At 41.6% G+C, this 20074-nt stretch overlaps 1 protein-coding gene across 1 annotated transcript in view; it reads left to right on the plus strand.

The window, feature by feature from the left end:
- Positions 1-17619: 17619 nt before the first annotated feature.
- The window catches only part of LOC122079461 (COBRA-like protein 1), a 7543-nt gene continuing 5088 nt past the window's right edge, over positions 17620-20074 (plus strand). The window contains exon 1 of the mRNA XM_042645956.1: positions 17620-17928. Coding sequence (XP_042501890.1) covers positions 17826-17928 — 103 coding nt within the window. The 5' untranslated portion in view covers positions 17620-17825. The remainder of the gene's footprint in view (positions 17929-20074) is intronic.

Below are 20074 nucleotides of genomic sequence, written 5' to 3' on the forward strand. Positions count from 1 at the left end.
GAGGTTGACCCGGTTGAGAAAAATCCAACTGTTGCTGGATGGCAGTCATAAATGCTTGCTGTTGTTGAAGCATTTGTTGCTGGAAAGCTTGTTGGGACTGCTGAATTATTGTAGCAATATCTCCCGGTGTAATGACCGGTGGAGGGTCCGGGAGTGCAGTCATAGGTGGGTCCCCATGTGCCCCACCCTGACCATGGGTCTCTGCAGGTAGTGGAGGTGAGGTATGCCCCACAGAACGGGCCCCTCTGGGATTTTGTGGTCGACCGACCCGACGAGGACCCCGCGAGGTACCTCGGGCATTACTACCGGATCTAGTACGTACCATCGTATCCTTGTACCTGGAACATATCACACACCATATTGGTTAAACACCATAGACTGATTTAGGCACACAATCATATGCCATTATGTGAGGTGTTGTAGTGTATGATAGCCTGTAATTAATCATAGCTCAATTCCAAGATACAGGCAAAGTTCACAACATACATGCTAATGATCCCACTTGACCGTAGCATATTGATCATAGGATTAATATCCACCATAAACCAATGAATTCATAATAGGAGAAGAGAAGGGAAAAGACAAGAAGGAAAATTTTCAAAATTTTAAAATTTTTCCCTTCTGTCCAAACCGGTGGGATGAACCGGCGGGTAGGGACCCGGTCTGACCCGCCGGTCCCAGCACCCCAAACCGGCGGGTGTCACCGGCGGGTAGGGACCCGCCGGTCTGACCCGCGGTCCTGCCCGTGATAAAACACGAACAGGGCCAGAAAGGCCCTGTTTTGTCTGTCACTCTCACTCTCTCCCCTCTCTTTCTTCCTTTTCCTCTTGGACGATTTTGGGAGTCTACTCGGCGCTCCTACTCGCGATTCCACTCATCCACACGGCGCTTTAGTGAAGAGTCAACTCGTCTTCATCCAAGTAAGTTCCTCTTCTTCTCCTTTTTCCAGAATTTCAATTTGGGTGAAATGCTTGAATAGGATTTACTTTCTAGACTTTCTTTCTCTATTTTTCACCATAGTATAGTCATTCCATGTGTTTATGATGATTCTACTGTGCTCATTTGTAGTGTATAGGAATTATCTCTCTCTATTTGGAGAAAACCCCAAATTGGTGCCCTAGGTTCCCAAATTTGGGGTTTCTTCAATCCTTACTCTTTTGCTCCAATTGACGACTCCTTTGTAATGCATTTCGCTTGTTTTATGCTAGATATGATTTAGATTTCATTGAATCATCCATTATGCTTGAAATCCCCATGTATTTCCCATGAAAATTCCTATTTTTGTCTTGGTTTCCTAAATTTTCATCCCATACTTGTATTCTTCTAATTCCATAACCTATTTGGGGTATGTTCTTGCAAATTTCGACATCCCATTACTGTGGCATTTCGTTCTAGACCCTAGTTTCAAACTTTTACTTCACTATGAATGGGTTGGTGAATCGAAACCGAACCCTTCCATGTTATTTATGCTCATTCTCTCCTTTGCTGTCGTTTTACTGTTTTGGCATGTTTCTATGCGTTGTCATCTACCATGTTTCATATCCTAAGTTTCCCATCGTTCTCAGATTGTCGCCGTTCCCGTTTTGCATAAATTGGATTTTGGGTTTCCCTTCTTTAATGCTGCTGTCTTTTATTGCTGTACTAACCCAACTTCCTTTTCTTATTGCCAGGATGTCTTCACGCACCGGCAGAGGACCATCTTCCTCTGGCGTTCGACGCAAGACCACCGCTTCTAAGCGGAAAAGTGCGGAGACCAGCACTTCAGCTCATCGCACAGGGAGACCTGCACCTGCTCAGTCTGACCCTTCAGACTACGATGAGGAGCACTTCACTAGTGCAGAGGCCGCAGCCAACTGGCCCAACTTCCTGAAGGGGCCAGTGTTGATGGAAAAGACCGTGGTAGTCGAGGACTTCCACAAGGCCAGGCTTCAGGAGAGGTTCTCAGCATTGGGCTGGGACTCGATTCTTCAGGTAGACCGACCGTGCTACGAGCAGCTCGTCCGTCGGTTTTATTGCAACCTGGAGGTATCGTATCAGTACGGGGAATTCACTATCAGCAGCCTGGTGAAGGGAGTGGATATCCAGCTGACGGTAGACACCTTGGCCAGTATCCTGGGCATATCGGCGGTGGGACACCGATACTACAGTCCCCCAGGAGTAGGCCTCAGGGACCGTTCATGAGCATGGAGACACCGGACTTCATCTACGAGACCATCTGCGGCAGCAGCAGTCGCCCGGAGTCCGAGACATCTTTCTTCCCTGAGGTCCGTCTCTTCGCCCGGTTGATCCAGTTCAACCTGCTCCCCAGAGGAGGTCATCAGAACCAGGTAGGTTTCATGGCGGCTTTCATAGCATTTTGTATTTTCACAGCCGCAGAGGGAGGCGGGGAGCACTTGTGCCTTCCCTATATCATCCTCAGAGCGATGGAGCACCATGCTTCCCACCCAGAGGACGGAGGATTCCCCTACGGCAGGATCCTCACTAGGATCTTCGAGTTCTTCGGGGTGGATCTGAGCGGAGAGGAGGGGAAGACTCCGGCTGATAGGTTCGATCGGAGCAACCTCTTGAAGATGGGTCTCCATACCCTCATGGATTCACCTCCTAGATCGGGAGCTCAGAGAGGTAGGGGTAGGAGGGCTGCCCCTGTAGAGGATGTCCTCATGGAGGAGGAGTCCAGTGAGGAGGATGAGGACTACGTTCCTCAGGGCGAGGAGGAGGATCTGATGGGCGGCAGCATCCCTGAGGAGGTGCCTCAGGAGTCGAGAGGTCCGGGTCCTAGTTCTTCCAGAGCTGCAGCCCCACCACCTGGGAGTGGTGACTACGACTATGAGGGCAGGACAGCCTCCATGCGGGCCTTGCAGGATGGCCAGGTCTAGATACTGAGGCGGCTGGACGAGATTGCCTCCAGGCAGACCACCTTGGAGGATTCCTTCCGTAGGCTGGGTCAGGACTTGGACACCAGGGCCAACGCTATCTCAGCAGACTATGGCCGGCTTCGGAGGGAGGTACAGGTGGTGAACGCGAGGTTTGATTATTACGATCACCGCTTCGACGTTAACTCCAGGCCTCCAGCGAACGTGGTGATCATCGACGACGATGACGACGCCCAGTGAGGGCTTGGCTTGCCCACCCAGCTATTTATCCATTTTTCTCTTTTTGTAGACATTGTACCTTTCTTTATTCTCATTCCTTGTAATTGCAATGTAACTTGATTTCATTTATGGAATGAAATATCTTTGGATAATGGATTGTTGTGGTGTTTTCCTATGTGGAGTACCTGTGTGGTTTTGTGGTGATGTGATTTTTCTACCTGTGCCCTTGGTTATATTATTATCTGTTGTTTATCAGGTTTTGTGTAAATTTTTTGGAAATCCCACTTTACGCCGTTATGCTGCCGAAATTTCGTCGAAATAGTACTTTATAGGTTATAGTTCCAATCTAATTACCTTTTTATCTACACTCACGCATGCCATGAATGCAACTTATAATATAACTCCACTTTTTATACTTTCTTTCTTTGACCTTTAAATCTTCAAAGCTTTTATATTAGCCCAACCCCATTTTCCTATTATAGAGTCTACGGGATTCTAATGGTATGCTGTGAGTAGAGCAGAGCATCACGCTCTGATACCACCGTTTGTCACACCCCGCTCGCCCTGAACCGGAGCGGTGACCGAGTTAACACCGGTTAACCCAAACCTGCCAGGATCATCAGATACTGTATTCCACCACAGCATACACACACTAACATCAATTCATCAGATCAGCGGAAGACTAAGTTTTACCTGTAAATAATTCCCATATACTTGATACCCAAATGGTGATACAATAATTATATACATTTGGGCCCGTAGGCATGATATATACACAAAAAGAATGAAGTTCAAATATCAAATATATACAGGAAATCATCAAATCATCAGAGTACACAGCTCGGCTCGGTATCAAGGCTGGAGCTCAGCTCGGCCTCAGAACCGCTGTCCCGCAGCACAGCTCTCACACGCGCAGTCTACGCCGTGCTCAAACTCCTCAGGGGTCCACCAATCCTCCTCAGGGAACTCGACTGTGGGACCCACCCCATGCTTCTCAGATGCATGACCTGCAAAATCATCTAAAAAGGGGTGTACACGTGGAATGAGCTCACTAGCTCAGTAAGTAGAGAGGTGGACCACACACAACAGTCCACACATCACAACACATCATATGCACTACATGCCATGCAAGTCATTTTAAATCACATACACCTAATCAACATTACTAAGTCTTTGGTTTTAGTGCTACTACAACCACAGTGCGCGTATACTCCGGGTACGAGCCGCGAACTCCCTCCCGCGATACGCCCATAGGGCTGTTGGAGAAGGCCCACCGTGAGTACTCGGAAAAATAAAGACAATGACGTCCACCGGCTCTCAACAGAAATGTAAATAAATTAAATGACAGTGCTGACTCCAGCAATTTAAAAGCAGTACGATTGGCCCTCTTGAAATACCACCGGGGTTGCCGGCTGTCCTACATGACTCACCGGGCGTAATGCCTAACCGCCACAGTGTCCGACAACCGCGACCCCTGCTTCCCCCCAAATGGCAACCCAACACCTCAACCCCTGTTGGGAAGGGTCGTAGCACAGGATGGTGAAAATCCTAATACCGCATGCTCCTATATGTAGTACGACTGCATAGTGCCTCCGTGTCCCATACCACGGGCCACCAATGCATTCGTTTCCAAGCCGACCACGGCATCTAGTCTATCAATGCATTATGCAACATGATGTCCACATTCAACATATAACATCTCATTTAATTTGCATTTGAAAAGTAAACATAACATATATGCGCATCAATGAGTGGAATGACTAATCTATATAGCACATTCATGATGACATGACTAGATTAGATATAGTTATATGAATGCCAAACAAATGCCTTGAAACAAGGCCAAACGTCCTCTCTCCACTTACCTGTAGCGTACAAGGATTCCCGTTCGGTACGGGTGAGATCCGGAGTGAATCGGGTAGGATTTGGTGAACCTAACATAATTGAGCGGGGTTAGTACTTCACCATTTTAGAATCAAAATTAATGAAATCCGATGTCAAAATCGTGTTTAGAACGTCGAAAGAAGGTCACACGTCCGATTTGGGCTCGATCGGACCTACGGATCACCTTCGGGGCCACTCAGGTGGGTCAGACAGGTGGGCTGTCTACCCACCGGTCCTACCCGCCGGTTTGGACCGGCGGGTATGGACCCGCCGGTAGGACCCGCCGGTCCTACCCGCCGGTTTGGCCAGGGACCCCCTGCCCTCTCAGGTGGGTGCTCTCAGGCGGGTAGGGACCCGCCGGTTGTACCCGCCGGTTTTGGCGGAAAAACCCCAGTTTCTTCTCAACTTCCTCCATTCCTTGGGGACCCAAATAGGGCTTTTCTCAACCCATTCTTCACACCTTTAGAGTCCTATAGGATGGTTCTAGCTTATATTTAAGTTAGATTCAAGTGAGGGGAACCATCTTACCTTCTTTGCTCAAGAATGACTTCAAACCCTCCAAATCACTTCCAACTCACAATGCTCCTTCTACCTTGTCAATATCTCTTCAAATCCTTCAAGATCAACACATAAATCATCTATAAAACCTTAGATTCATCATTTCAAAGGGTGGTTACAAGATCTTAAGAAACCATACTCGAATCAAGGGTTTAAAGCGTGGGTATGGTTAATGTTCACAAAACCCAACTTTTCTTACCTCCAACTGTAGATCTCGAGTTGAAGATTACTCTCCCGGCACCGGAATGGCAAGATCGAGCTTCGGCGCCACTGAAATCCTTCCTTTCCTTCCTCTTCCTTTCTTCTTCCCTTTCTTTTCTCTCTCCTCTTTACTTTTCTCACCAAACGTACGAGGGTAATAAATGGAAAGAAAAGAAATTATAAAGCTTTATATACTATTCCTACTTAAGTGAATAGTGTTTGATGGGTCACTCAGGTGGGTGGGTGTACCCACCTGTCATACTCACCCGAGAGTCAAAACTTGGGATTTTGACCGGGCTCGGACCTCGGCTCAAACCCCACCTCAGGCATACATTGTAGCATACGTATATATCTTAAAATACAGATATAATACTTGTTTTATCCATACATAGCCTTATGGTAGGTGCACGTACACGGTTTGGGCACTCCCGTCTCTTCTGGCACTGACTCGGACTTGTCGGGCCAGCCGGTGTTTAGGGTCACCCGTGCCATCATAGCCCATAAGGAACCCGCTCTAACATCCTCTGGCTCGGTTCCTGCATGGTTAAACCGGTTCAACCGTGAAATCAGACCGGGATTAAGAAGCGGGATATTACACTGTTATTATTATATACTTTATGTCCAATATTATTAACTATTCTTAACGATTATTTTGTTCTTATATTAAATTTTTTACACTTCGTAGACGTATAGAACAAAGGGGAAAGACAAAGCTCTTATCTATTGTGAACTTGCCTGAGGGACAGAAGATAAAGGTCATAGTATATCAATATGGCCACCAAATTATCCAAAAACCACTTCTAAATTAAATTCTTGGATTGGGACATTGGTAAAGAATAACTTACTGTTGCCATTAATATATACTGATTGGAAGCAAGTGCCATGGGAAAAAAAGGAAGATGCATGGACCAAAGTAACAGTATCATCTCTATAAGAATATAATATTGTATAGAATACACAACAAAGTTTAATTAGAGTATTGTAATGATATGATAACTAGTATCTTCATTTTTTCTTACAGGAGAAATTTAACATCCCAGGTGGTCGTACCAAGGATTGGACCATTGACAAAATGGCTATTCAGTGGAGGGATCACAAATCCAATATGAAAGCATTACATTACACCAAATCTGACATAGATCCATATTGTAAGGCAAACATTGATCTTGAATGTATGACAGAAGACCAATGGGATGCAATGTTCAAAATTTGGGCTGACAAAAAAAACTTGGTAAGAGTACTTTTTTTTATGGAATTGAATGTAATTTAATTAGTTTGTGTTACATTTATGAGGGTAGCATGATTTTGATCGATTACAATATTCATTGTAGGACATGGCTTATCGAAATAAAACTAATAAGTGAAAACAATTAATGTGTCATACAGCAGGGAGTACTTCTTATACAGTAATACATGAGAGGAAGGTAAATTATTTGTTTCATATTTTTGTTCGTTTCATTGAGGTTTGCTTACTTTTGGTCCCTAATTTTTATAACTTTGTTGGATATACATTTTTTTTTTATTATTATTTTAAGAAAAATGAGCACTCAGAATGTTTGTCTCTTACTCGTATTGAGATGTTCGATGAAACACATAAATCCAAGAAGACTGAAGATTATATTGATGATGAGTCGAGAAAGAAAATGGTTTGCATATTAAATTATCTACTTTTAAGTTGTTGGTGTTTTGTTTTACTTAATTTGATATAATCAAAATTGATATATTTCGTTAAAATTTTCTTATTCAATGTCTAATGCAGAAAGAATATGAAGAAGAGCTTGCAAAGAAAAGTGAAGAAAATCAATAAGATAGGGATTGTCATGAGAAAACATTGGAGAAAGTATTTGGATTGGATTCATTTGGGTATGTGCGCATATGGGTTTTTAGAGTAACCCCAAAACTGATGTATGGTAAAGAGGCAATGTGTGCCAAGCCAAGTGCCCAACAATTTGAAGAGCTGGGAGTATTGAATTCTCATTTGAAAGAGAAGATTTCTCAGCAAAGAGAGAAAATCTCTAAGTGTAATGAGATGATTTTCAACAAGGAGATAAAATTTATGAACTGGATGCAAAGATGGCTGAAATGCAGTCCCAGATGCTCTCATTTACGAATTTCATGAGAATGACATAATCTTCAAAATGATAGGTATATTTTTAACAAATGAATTATTGGTTTATATCATCATTTCATTATTTATGATGTGAAATTCATTTTATGATATTTGAATTATTAGGCTATTACAAAATCATCATGTAGCAATTAAGTTTGGTATCAATGTTATCTACTCATCGTTCTCTTTGAATATGTTTAATATTATTGATAATATTTCAAAAAGATATATATTGAAGATCCAGTTATGTATAACTAAATAAAAAAGAGACAAAAAGATAAATGTGTGGGCCTTGGCTATCTATAGTGTTACACCCGTGCCCTAATCCGCTCTAATTTGAACTATTATGACAGGCCTCGGATTGGAGATCAAAAGTACAATCGGGTTTTGGCTCGTGACTACACATTGTCGAAAGGGTAGAGATGACCCCACATGGTCGTGTATTGTGTGCCTATCTAACTGGAGGGGATTCATGCCTTCTGATTCCAAACGATAAGTGACCCAACTCCCCACACTTGAATTTCGATACGCATAAAAAATCACCGAATGGACTTTAGCATGTCCGGGGGAAACCACCCGTACAAGACCAGCCATGGGACAGCAGCTGTCACGACAACAAGCTATCTTGACCACCAAAAATATGCCACCAGAAGCATCCTGGGCCTAGATCTTATGCCTATTTTCAATGGGTTGACAGGCTGCTGTCGGGGTTTCGATGCCTGTGGTTCCCATCACTCGCATTGTAAATGGTTCTGGATGATCCCAAATCATCCTCCACATCTTCCTCATGACGTGAGCACTTTACAGACCTAAATGGTCTGGTCCTCGTGCCTCGAAATTCATTTTAACCCGATTGGTCCAAAAGGGATCCAACCTAAACAGACCCTAAGGTCCACTTAAGTTATAAGTCGGGAGATGAGGATTCATTTCCTTATTTCTCTTGTGCTCAACGTGGGAAAGGAGAGAAAGAGGAGAGGAAGGAAGAAGAAGAAGGTTGGAGGCTTACCTTAGTGCCGACTGCCACCAAGTTGCTGGAATCATTGTCAGAGGTAAATACAGTCACTTCCACCTTTCTCTCTCTTCATTTCGACCTAGACAAAGCTAGGTATGGATGGAATCTTAGAGTACAAACCATTGCGTGTTCTACCCTCCTGGTGTTGTTGTCGAGTTCGAACCAAGCCCGGAGAGCTCTGGCAACATTTGTTGCCAAAAGACGAACTAGGATTTTGATCATTTGATCAACGTATCTCCCAAAAGGCTAGGTGGAATTGGGATTTTCTTAGCTTCGAATGACGCTAGGAACATCCCCTACAAACACCACAGAACAAATCTCGACGATTAGACCTAAGTCGAAAAGCCCCAATTCGAGTTGGACCTTTCTGTATTACCACTGGAAATATGGCATAGGAAACACTATAGCTATTTCCGGTGGGTTGTTTCCGGTGGACAAATGAGCCTTAAGTGCTCTCTATCTTCTCCACTGAAAATAGGACTGATATTTTCGGTGGAAATGCCCTATTTTCGGTGGGTGTTTCTAATGACAATACTGTCACTTGGGGACAGTGTCTGTACCCTTTTGGGGTGACCTGTGTGGCCCCCTCCCAATGTTCCCAACATGTACTGATGTACGATTCCCTTTGTGTCTAGGACAGTGACGGGCACGTGCCCCCAAAGCTGAAATTGATTTGATCTATCGGTGGCCTTACTTGAACCCGAACACACCCGATCGTAAACCAGGTGAGGGATGGACTGTGTTTATTTTTGAAATTTTCATTATTATTAAATTTCTCACATGCTTAGAATTACATGTTTAAATTGTGAATGCTCAAATACGATGATGACAAGTCATATGTTATATTTGTCATTTTACGATTATGATATGAATTGAATGGAGATGTATGACAGGATCCGGTGTGGCTGAGGTGGTACTGATATTTTGATCATCGTGTGTTTGGTTATGTGTGTGTGAGACGGAATCCGACATGGCCAAGGTGGTACCGGTGCCGTGATTGCCGTATGTATATTGCATTTATGCATTGATTATGTGCATTAGAGTTAGTTATAGTTGCGAGTTACACTTTGTGGCCAAGGTCTCACTGGTATCGTGTACCCTGGGACTGCATTTGGAAATGGATGAGCTTCGTGGCCAATGATTGGTACTGGTGTCGCGTAGTCTATACTCAACTGTGATATGTATGCTAGATTAGGTAAAAGGTCTCGGGTTTCACTTTGTGGCTAAGGTCTTGCTGGTATCGTGAACCCGAGACTGTATTTTGAGATGGATTACACTTTACAGCCAAAGTCTTGTCGGTATTGTGTAATTCATACTAACTATATCACTATGAAGGCATGTAGCATATAAATGGTTAGATATCACTCTCTATGCTAAGAACCCTTGCCAATAGGGGTTGAGGTATTGGATAACCCATTGTAGTATGTTCGATGTGCATTTTCAGAATGCCACACTTGCGGTATGATGTAGTTATTGTCGAAGGCGGGAACCTATCCGGCGTGGCCGATGATGTACCGGTGCCATGACTGCCATGAGAGGGTTATCAGGGGTTTGCTGGGTGACCCATGGATGCATACAGGGACCGACAGACTTCTATTCACGACTAGGATTTGTATCCTTGCGTAGTTGATGGCGGTTCCAAGACGAAGGATACAGCCTAATGCGTCGTAGTAGCATTTACCAGACTTAGTTTGTATTGTTAGGTAGATAATAAATAAATGAACTGCATCACGAGCATCATGGATTATGTGTTTAATTTTTGCAATCATGCATCATAAATTATTACTGCTATTGACTTTCTTAGATGTGCTTGACCCCACCCCTCATTGAGTGAGTTGGAAAGCTCACCCCACATATACACACTTTTTAGATGATGATGCAGGTACGATCATGCCTGTGGCTAGTAACTCTTTTTCCTCTTGACTTGAGTACGGAGTGAGCGATTGGTGGATGCTGGAAGTGGAGGAGCACGGCTAGGACTGCGCTTGTGACTTTTGTGCATACACGGCGTCATGAGGTGTTTGGTATATTTTTGATTATGTTGATATATGTCTGTGAATATTATGTTATAAACTTGATATATGTAAGTTTTGAAGGATTGTAAACAGAATAACTTGGTTAACGATATTATGTTTATCATTAGACAATTTCTCCATTTATATCTGATGATTTCACTATTATACTCTGATTCCACTGCTTTTGATTGGTTATGATGTGAGATCATGAAATGTTAAGGTACTGCTATCAGAGATCCTGGTAGATACACCGCTGGTATTCTTAATGGTAAGTTGGGCCCATTGGAGTTGGGGTGTGACATACAGAGACTAAGAATCACTATTGAGTCTTCCCTTTTTAAATTAGTTTTTCAAGTACAAATGAAGCTAAGAGGATTTTCATTTTTGTTCTTATTTATTTCTATCAGGTGCAATGAAGTTCAGTAGAAGTTTCAAAGTTTCAGCTAATTAAGAGGTGGAATTGCAAAAGATGAAATTGGAATAACTTGTCGTAGATTATGTTTCTTTAGCAATGTGGACAACAACAACAATGTAGTTTTTTTTTTTTTCCTTTTATTTTGGTCTGTATTGGTGAATCGAAGTGGTGAACAATTGAATGAAGTATATGTATTGACCTATTGAAAGTATGATGAAAGACGATGAATTTTTTGAATATTATAGTACACTTTTTCATTTACATGAAGGTATTGAATTCTAGATGGATGTGTTTTTTATGAAATGAGCAATGCATGAATGTAACTACAGGTAAAAAAAAAGTATTAAATTCTAGATGGATGCGTTTTTTGTGAAATGAGCAATATATGAATGTAATTACAGGTAAAAAAAAATAATGACATTTAAAACAATTGTTGTTATACAAAAAATTAGTTTTTGGCGACAGAAGTTACAAAATTTGTCGCCTAAGATACTATTACTAATGATGAAAAAATATATTGATGCTGTATATAAATACATTAACGATGGGTAAAAACTTTCGCCTAAGATAAAATAATAGTGACGGGATAATTACATTGCCGCCTAAGATAAAGTAATAGCGACAGGATAATTACAATATCGCTTAATTGTGTATATTAGCAACGGAAATTATACTGTCGCCTTATATAAATGCATTAACGATGAATATTTTGCAACCGTCGCGTAATATAGTTGCTCGACAGAAGCAATTTTTCCGTTGCTAACATGCACGACGGACGTTTTAGCGACAGAATGGCGACAGATATATGTTCCATCGGTTATAGTATGGGGACGGAAATGTGGTTTTTGGTGACATTTTTTTCTTTCACCAAAAATAGTATTTCTTGTAGTGAAGATCACATACCTTTTTGTTCTCCAATGGGGTGGGTATGGAAATATTGGATTCACAGATTGACATAAGGACTGAGTGTATCCAAGGGTCCCACCCAATGTCCGTATGTTGACCATTCAAAATGATTCGACGTGTCCACCAAGATAGAGTTGGTAGAACACTAGCAATACTATTCCAAGGCCAAGAACCTTTTTTTTCCTAGTTGAGGTGGGGGGGGGGGAAATAGACCTTGATGAGAAGTGTTTTGCAGTTAGAACCCGAGCCCATAGAGCCTCAGGTTTAGTCATAAGTCTCCAGCCGAGCTTCAAAATGAGTGACATATTTTGTAATTCTGAGGATTTAATCCCCATGAATCCCCCAAGAGATTTAGGTTTATAGATTTTCTGCCATCCAATCAGATGTAATTTTCTCGTCTTGATGTTCCCTATTCCAGAATCTTGCGTAAATGGAGTCTAATTTGGTCCAAATACGTTTTGGTAGTAGGAAGGAGGACATCAAATAGGAAATGATGAGTGCAAGGGTGGATTGTACTAGAACAGTACGTCCAGCAAAGGAGAGTAAATTGGACTTCCAATTAGAGAGTTTATTCCCCAGGCTTTTGTTGTATAGTCATTTTACAAGCTATATTTGGTTTTATCCGAGGTCCCTCCCTTTTGTTCTCTTTGGCTTTTTGTGTTTTCAAAACCCATGTTATCCCCTTCCCCGGATTGGGATCCTCTGTAACACCAACGACCACTCCAAGGGCTGGGAAGGTTTAGGCATACATCTCTAGGTGTTGGTATGTGTTGGGATGTGTGATCAAGCACCCTCCCGATCCTTGAATGGTCGTTGAAGGGGCAATGGAAGGTGCGGTAATTAGAGAGGAGCCCGATCTCCAATCAAATAAATAAATAATAAAGCTTATTTCAATAACTATTGATTTAATAGTAAAGTACTATTAGTTACATTTTCTTTTTTTTAGTAACGACATTTATTTATTTATTTTTTTGGCAGAAACATTTATTTACATTATATGTGGAGAAAGAGACAGCACACGTGTTAGCATTTTTATCATTTGTACACGTGAATGTATTATTTATATTATTTTCTATGATCTTTATAGACTCAATCTTAAGTTAATAATCAAGTCACTTACGTGATGGGTTCTATCATTTAAGAAACAACAAAAAAGCAGGTTAATGAGGATCCGCATTTATTTGGCCACTAGCCCACGCTCAATGTACTGTCCGTACTCCATAAAGGTGAAAGAATATGATCTTTCCCTTCCGCGGACAGTGCTTCACTTTGCACGCGAAAAAAAAAAAAAAAAGAAGACAATTCTTCACTTCATCCTCCATGAAATAATAAGAAAAAGGTGGAAAAGGCCCCATTGCGCAAAGGAACTATTTGACGGCATCAGACGCCAGTGCCACTCTCTTATAAAACTTCAAAGTACTCTTAATTCTCTAATTGGAAATGGTTAATGGTTGTCATCACTCAACTCTCCTCCTCTCTATCTCTAAAATTCTTTTGGGAAAAACAATCCTACCTTTATGTTTTTGATGAAACAATCACCTCTGGCTTTGGGGCATCGATTCTTTTCTCTTGATGTCTATAATACTTTTTCTACACTTTATCATGTTATTTTAGGTGCAGAAATTGATACATGATATGATTGATGTGTACGACTAAGATGAGGAGAGAGAAGATGACCGATAAGAAACCGATTTTAACTGAAAAAACCAACACTGAAACCGGTTTGACAAAAACCCACATCAAACCGATGTGGAAAGGGTTTTGTTTCCCTAGAATTATTTTTGGTTTTCTGGGTATCGAGTGTTTTCTCTTTCGGACACAGGGATTTTTTTTGTTCTTTTTTAAATCTAAATATAGGGTTTTGATTGTTGAACTGTTGTTCCACTCCTTTTACAAGATTCGTAAAACTTTTGGGCTTTTCTCCTTTAGAACTAATTGTTTTAGTGGAATTACTTTGTTATTTTTCTATGGTACTCACTTATTTTTCTTTTGTACTGGATTGACTTGCAGAGGCTCGGGTTGGCTTCAACAGAATCCAGAAGTTAGAACCAGAAAATGTTTCAAAGATTATTGGGTATCTTTTACTGGAAGACCATGGGGACTGGGAGATGATTCGTTTGGCTTTTGGTCTTGACAATTTGATTCATTACTTGTCAGTGAAGCAAAAGCTGAACTTGGTCTATCATCGAAACAAGCGATTCAGGTCCAATCTCGCCTGGTTCCATGAATCCCTCACCGATTTTAGCTCTGATTTATTAGAAGTTATAGAGACTGAAGACGAGAGACCAAAATTGTTTTCCCCCAGCTTCGGGCATTTGTTGTTGTAACAGAGAAACTCAGATCCAAGATCAAGAGAGAGAAATCGCAGGTTGAAGAGTAACAATGAAATGGGAGAGAAGAAATGACGAAGAAGAGGTTTAAGAGGGAGAGAGAACCAAACCGGGTTTGTGTTGAACCTAGAATCTGTTTCCTAATTAAATCCGATTTTAATGGTACATCCTTCTCTCACTTAATCTGCACCGTCCACCTGTCCTTTGCCACGTGTCATTTTCTACACCTAAAATAACACAAGAGGATCTGAGTCCTTCAGGCCCACTAATGAAGTGGTTGTTTTTTTTACCAACATAATTCACAAGGCTATGCAAAGCAAGAAATCCTTATCAAGATGTAATGACAACATTAATGTCCTTGATGTTTTATTTAATTAAATTTTCTTTTTAAGTAAATAATAATAATAATAATAATAATAATAATAATGTTACCCATTCGTGCATCGCTATGCCCAGACTCAATGGATGGTGAAATGATATCACCTCGCCCCCTACGGTGGTGCTTATGCCTGCATTATTATTGGCCCTCACATTGATGTAGGAACCATGAGACCAGATAGCAACCCCTCTCTCAATCCTTTTATACCCTAATAAGCAATACCAACACGTTTATCCTTTCATCTTTCTTCTTCTTTTGCACCTTGCGTCTTTTTCTTCTTTTTACGCCATGGTTCTTGCTTGTCCATCAATGATGGGGATGATTCTGATGAAGGGGAAGAAGAAGTCCAGGCAGAGAGGGCTTTGGCCTTGAACCTCCTCACTAATTACCTTGAATACTTTCAACCTTTCATTTCCTCTCCCAAATCTGAAACACCCTTCAAATCTACAATAGATCTGTTTCCCTCCTATCCCCATCCCTAGTCCCACCTCTGGATTCTTCGGCTCCATCAGGCGATCCTATTCCACCTATCTTCCGCTTCATATTGCAAGGGTGCAAATGAAGCTCATAGAGTGCATGAAGGCGTAGGTGCTACTCACCCACCTCTCCCCCCTATGCAACAACGCAACTGCGGCCAGACAAGTTGTGCTACATGATCTCCGTTTCTATACTCGTTGCCTATCGTCTTCAGTTAACAATGTGCGGAAGAGGAATTCCTAATTCTTACATGGATGAAAATGAGCACATTTGATCAGTAAAAAATTCTGACACCAATCATTTACAGATAAGTATTACACCTAGAATTGACAAGCGGATGAGTTTTCTAGTTGGCTATGTTGATATAGCTTAGATAGGGAAAAGATACCCTACTATAGTGTAGGACTGAACGGGGGCTTTCTTCCCGAAACTCCCCTCCGCTTCTTTCCCCGAGGAGGCACTATGAAGGGGTCGTACTAGATCTTCATGTGCGTTTGGTTTTCGCCTGGGAGCTGGTTCTTATAGCGAAACTTGATCTTCTTGCTCTGGCCTAGTGCAAGAACTCAATGTCGATGATGCGTTAGCCTAGCTTGATCAGGAGACACCAATGCAAAGGAGTTCCCGATGAGGGAGACCCACTTGGATGTGTTGATTGTAGATGGAGTCGGTGCGTGGTGTTGCGCCGAAGAGATTCCCTCTGGGGCTCATCACCCTCGAACCTTATGGGAGGTGATGCCGGTTGAGTTGGACATATAGACTCCCTGCATGTACGATCTCTTCTTTAACATGGTACATTTCTAGACGCTTTCTGCATCTGGCCGACAACTGAGTGTCCCCCATGCCAAGCATGACTTTGCGTCATAACCTTCGTGGGTGACGTTCGACTTGGAGTGGAGCAAGGAATTTTCCTTTGTTGCTTTTTCTTTTCCCAATGTCTACTTTGTAGGCTGTGTTCGCTGTGGTTGCAGTCTGTTTCTTGGGGTTGCTTTTGTCTTTATCCAACCCCTTCACTGGGTGGTGCTGCATGCATACTGTGATACTTTGTATCTGGCATATTACTGTCAACTGCCCATTTTGGCTCTTCCTCTTACTCATATGATGGAGGAATTTGTAGCCGATTATCTCTATATCTATAGCAAGTTTGTTAGGAAATCATTTGGCTTTGTCTATAACCTAGCTTGGAAGACCGCTTTCTATGGCAATACAAATGTCATATTCCATTCCTTGCTCTTAGGAATTTGTACCCAAGCCTTGTGTCTTTTATGCCCTTATCTGCTTTGCAGTCCATAGTTTTTTCTGAATGAATTTCTTGCTACAAAAAAAAAAATGTTTTTATTTAATATATTACATAAAAGAAAGTAAATGATTTACTAAAAAATAAATTAAAAAAATATTATATATATCGTAGTTTTTTGTGTGCAAGATCCACACTGGGCTAGACAAGGACCCATAGTAGGACAGAAAAAGACCCCTGAGGAGCTAGCAAGGAGCCCACCACACTTAATTGTTATTACTAACTACTAACTACTACCATTTTATAAGAAAGTGGGAGAGAGGAGGGGGGTACGAGAGTTGAACAACGACCTTCCTTGGACTTACGCTAGAGTCCAATTGCCTTCCGCTAAGCTAGAAGCTCATCCTTCAAGGGACTTGCCAATTTTTCTTTTTAATGAGAAGTGACCTCCCTAATTTATTATGTGCTCTTTAGGGTCTTTGCCATTGAATTGAGTTTTGAAATTATATTTTTTAGGCGAGAGAACCCTATCAGTTTGGTGTAGAAAACACCAGACCAATAGACCAATGAGAGGTTGCATGAAAACATATTCAGCGGACTTCAAGGGGGTAGCAGTGTCATTTTACACCTTATATAGTGTTGGCATTTCTTGTGCCAAACTAATTGGATTTCTTTTTCCCTTATTTTTTCCAATGCTCGATCTTTAGATCGGCATAGTGAAAATTCGTTTTATTGATTGGTTAGACCTTATTTGGTAATAAGCACATACTTAATAGCTGGACGAACCCTCCTCCGTAGGATGGGATAAAATTTTCATTTTTTATCCGATCCAATATCTTGAACCATGCTATTCAGTACCGGACCATCGGTTCCTGAACCAACCCATAAATATAAAAAAAAAAAAAAAATTGAGAAAAAAGAAAAGGCCGGTACTTTGTCCATGTGTCACTCGCTTATTTCGCTTTGGAAATGTCCCCGTGCTCCTCGCATACGGTGCTGAAGTGTCAGAAAAAAATGCTAAATTAATGGCTTAAAGCTTAGTTGGATACTAAGCTCACCTGCCATGTGAGAAGAAGCCAGCTAGCTGCCACACTTTCACCTCTTCTCTAGACTTTCACTCCGTCTCCTCTTTTTCTTCCTTCCATCTTGTTGCAGTTCTTGGGCTCACGCAGAAGAAAAGCAGCAGAATCAGGGAGTAAGCCTGTAGCAGTGATGGGGTTTCCCTTCTCATCCGGGATTAGATCCATCTCCAACCTCACCAGCTTTCCCATTTTGCTTCTGTTTCTCCTTTCCTGCTTCAGCTTTACTTCAACAGGTTCGTGCCCAATGTTACTTCTTTTCCTCACCCCCTCCCCTCCCCCTATGGTTTTTTTGGTTTACTCCTTTTTTACATTCCAAATTCGAATTTTGGAGTTAATTCTTGGTTTATTATTCTAGTGGAGATTGGTTAAATGACAGAGGCTCATGTCCTCGTTCAAGGATTTAGCATCTTGAGTTTGATTAACTGAAATTTTAGAACTTAAGAATCATCTTTTTCGTCTCTTCATTATGTGCATGCAACTGGGTTTTCATGAAAATACCGATATTTGGTCCATCCTTGTGGATTTCGAATGCTTTCAAAAATGGCTCATGAGAAGATGATTTATGAGAGTCAGATTTCTTTCCTGTTCAGTAATTTGACATTTTTTTTTTCTTTTTGTTTGGGTGAATAGTAATTTGACATTTGACTTATTTTAAAGTTAAAATAGATTGGGGAAATTATCTAGGATCACCCCTAAAATTGAAAATAACTTGGAGTGACCCTAAAAATGAAAATAATATCCACCGCACCCCTAATTTGTAACACCGTTAACTAAAAGTGAGAAATGACATTTTTAGCTTTATACTTAAGGCTCTAAAAAGAACTCATTTTTACCCTTGCAAACACTTACATATTATCACCGTTAGTTCAGCTGCGACCCTAGCTGGGTGATTATAACACTAACAGCAGCAGACAGAAGCTGCGGTGGATAGCTTGGCACCAAATCTTCATTTGAGACCCCGACAGAGAAGAACCCCATCTTTCTCCTTCTGAAAGGAAGAAAATTATTGAAGTTATTACCTCAATTTACCTCGTTGGCTACTTGTGACGCAGAGCGAACTCAGGAGGTGTGATTTTGAAACCCTATCGTCCAAGAGTGAGAGTTGTATCAGTGAAGCGCAAATTGTAATCGGAGGCGTCGAAATAAGTGAGACCAGCACTAACGTTCCCAAATTCAGGTGGGATTTTTCCCGTCAGTTGATTGTAGTAGAGCTCAAGCTGCCACAAATTCGTAAGCTTCACGACATCAGCTGGGATCTCGCTGGATAGATTGTTATCAGCGAGTTCTAGGTCGATGAGTCCAAAGAGATTTCCGATGCCTTTGGGAATAGTTCCTTCGAGGCTGCAATTGGAGAGGTACAGCCAGAACAGCTTTTGGAGCTTCAAAACCTCCAGCGGGAATGGAGCATTGTCGAAGAAATTGTCACCGAGACTCAGAAAGGCGAGATTTTTCATGTTTGTCAGTGAACTCCATGGGAAAGGACCGGAAATCCCACTGGAATTCAAGCTCAGCAGTTCTAATTGGGTTAGAGTGGATAAATCAGGGATTGTAGTACAGGAGAAGGAATTATACCCTAGATCTAAGTACCGCAAGTAACTGCAATTCCTCAAAGCTTCTGTGATGGTACCGTACAAGAAATTCGATCCAAGATCCAATTTCTGCAAGTACGGAAGCTAACAGAGGGAGTTTAAGGGGATAAAACTGACCAGATTTTCTGTTACCCAGTTCAATACTTGTTACTGAACCTTCCAAATTATAGGAAATTCTGGTGAAATTGCAAGGTTGATTATCTAGTGTCCATGAATCGAAAATAATGGTGTCTGATCTCCGAAACGCAGCTTTGAATTTGATGTCAAGATCATCTGATTGAGCAACGTATAAGAGAGACAATAAGAAGAGAAGAAGTAGAACCACAAACATGGAGGGAGGTGAAGGTAGAGAATAAACCCTTGTTCTCATCTAGGTCGCCTCCTATATCCTCTTCCGCTTCCTTTCTTCTTTGCAGGTATACAGAACAGAGGTAGTCGGAGCAGATTGTAATCGAAGGTCATTATAGTAACTTAACATACCCATAAGGGTAGATTGGCCATTTAGCGAAAAAATGACTGATGACATCATCACTTAACGCCTTAGACCTAACGGCATGGGTTTTTTAGATATAATTATGAGAAAGTGAGTGGTCTACTAGACATTATTTTCAATTTTGGGGGTCAGTCCAAGTTATTTTCAATTTTAGGGGTGGTACTGGATAATTTCCTAATAGATTGAAAATGGGAAAAATTTTAGGTTGAATTGTTGATTTGGCTTTTGGGTTTGCATAATTTTGCCTTTCAGCTTTGCTTCAAAAGTCACCAGTCAATATCATATTTATGCCTTCCC

The sequence above is a fragment of the Macadamia integrifolia genome, chromosome 5 (genome assembly GCF_013358625.1).
Source record: "Macadamia integrifolia cultivar HAES 741 chromosome 5, SCU_Mint_v3, whole genome shotgun sequence".
Lineage (NCBI taxonomy): Eukaryota > Viridiplantae > Streptophyta > Magnoliopsida > Proteales > Proteaceae > Macadamia > Macadamia integrifolia.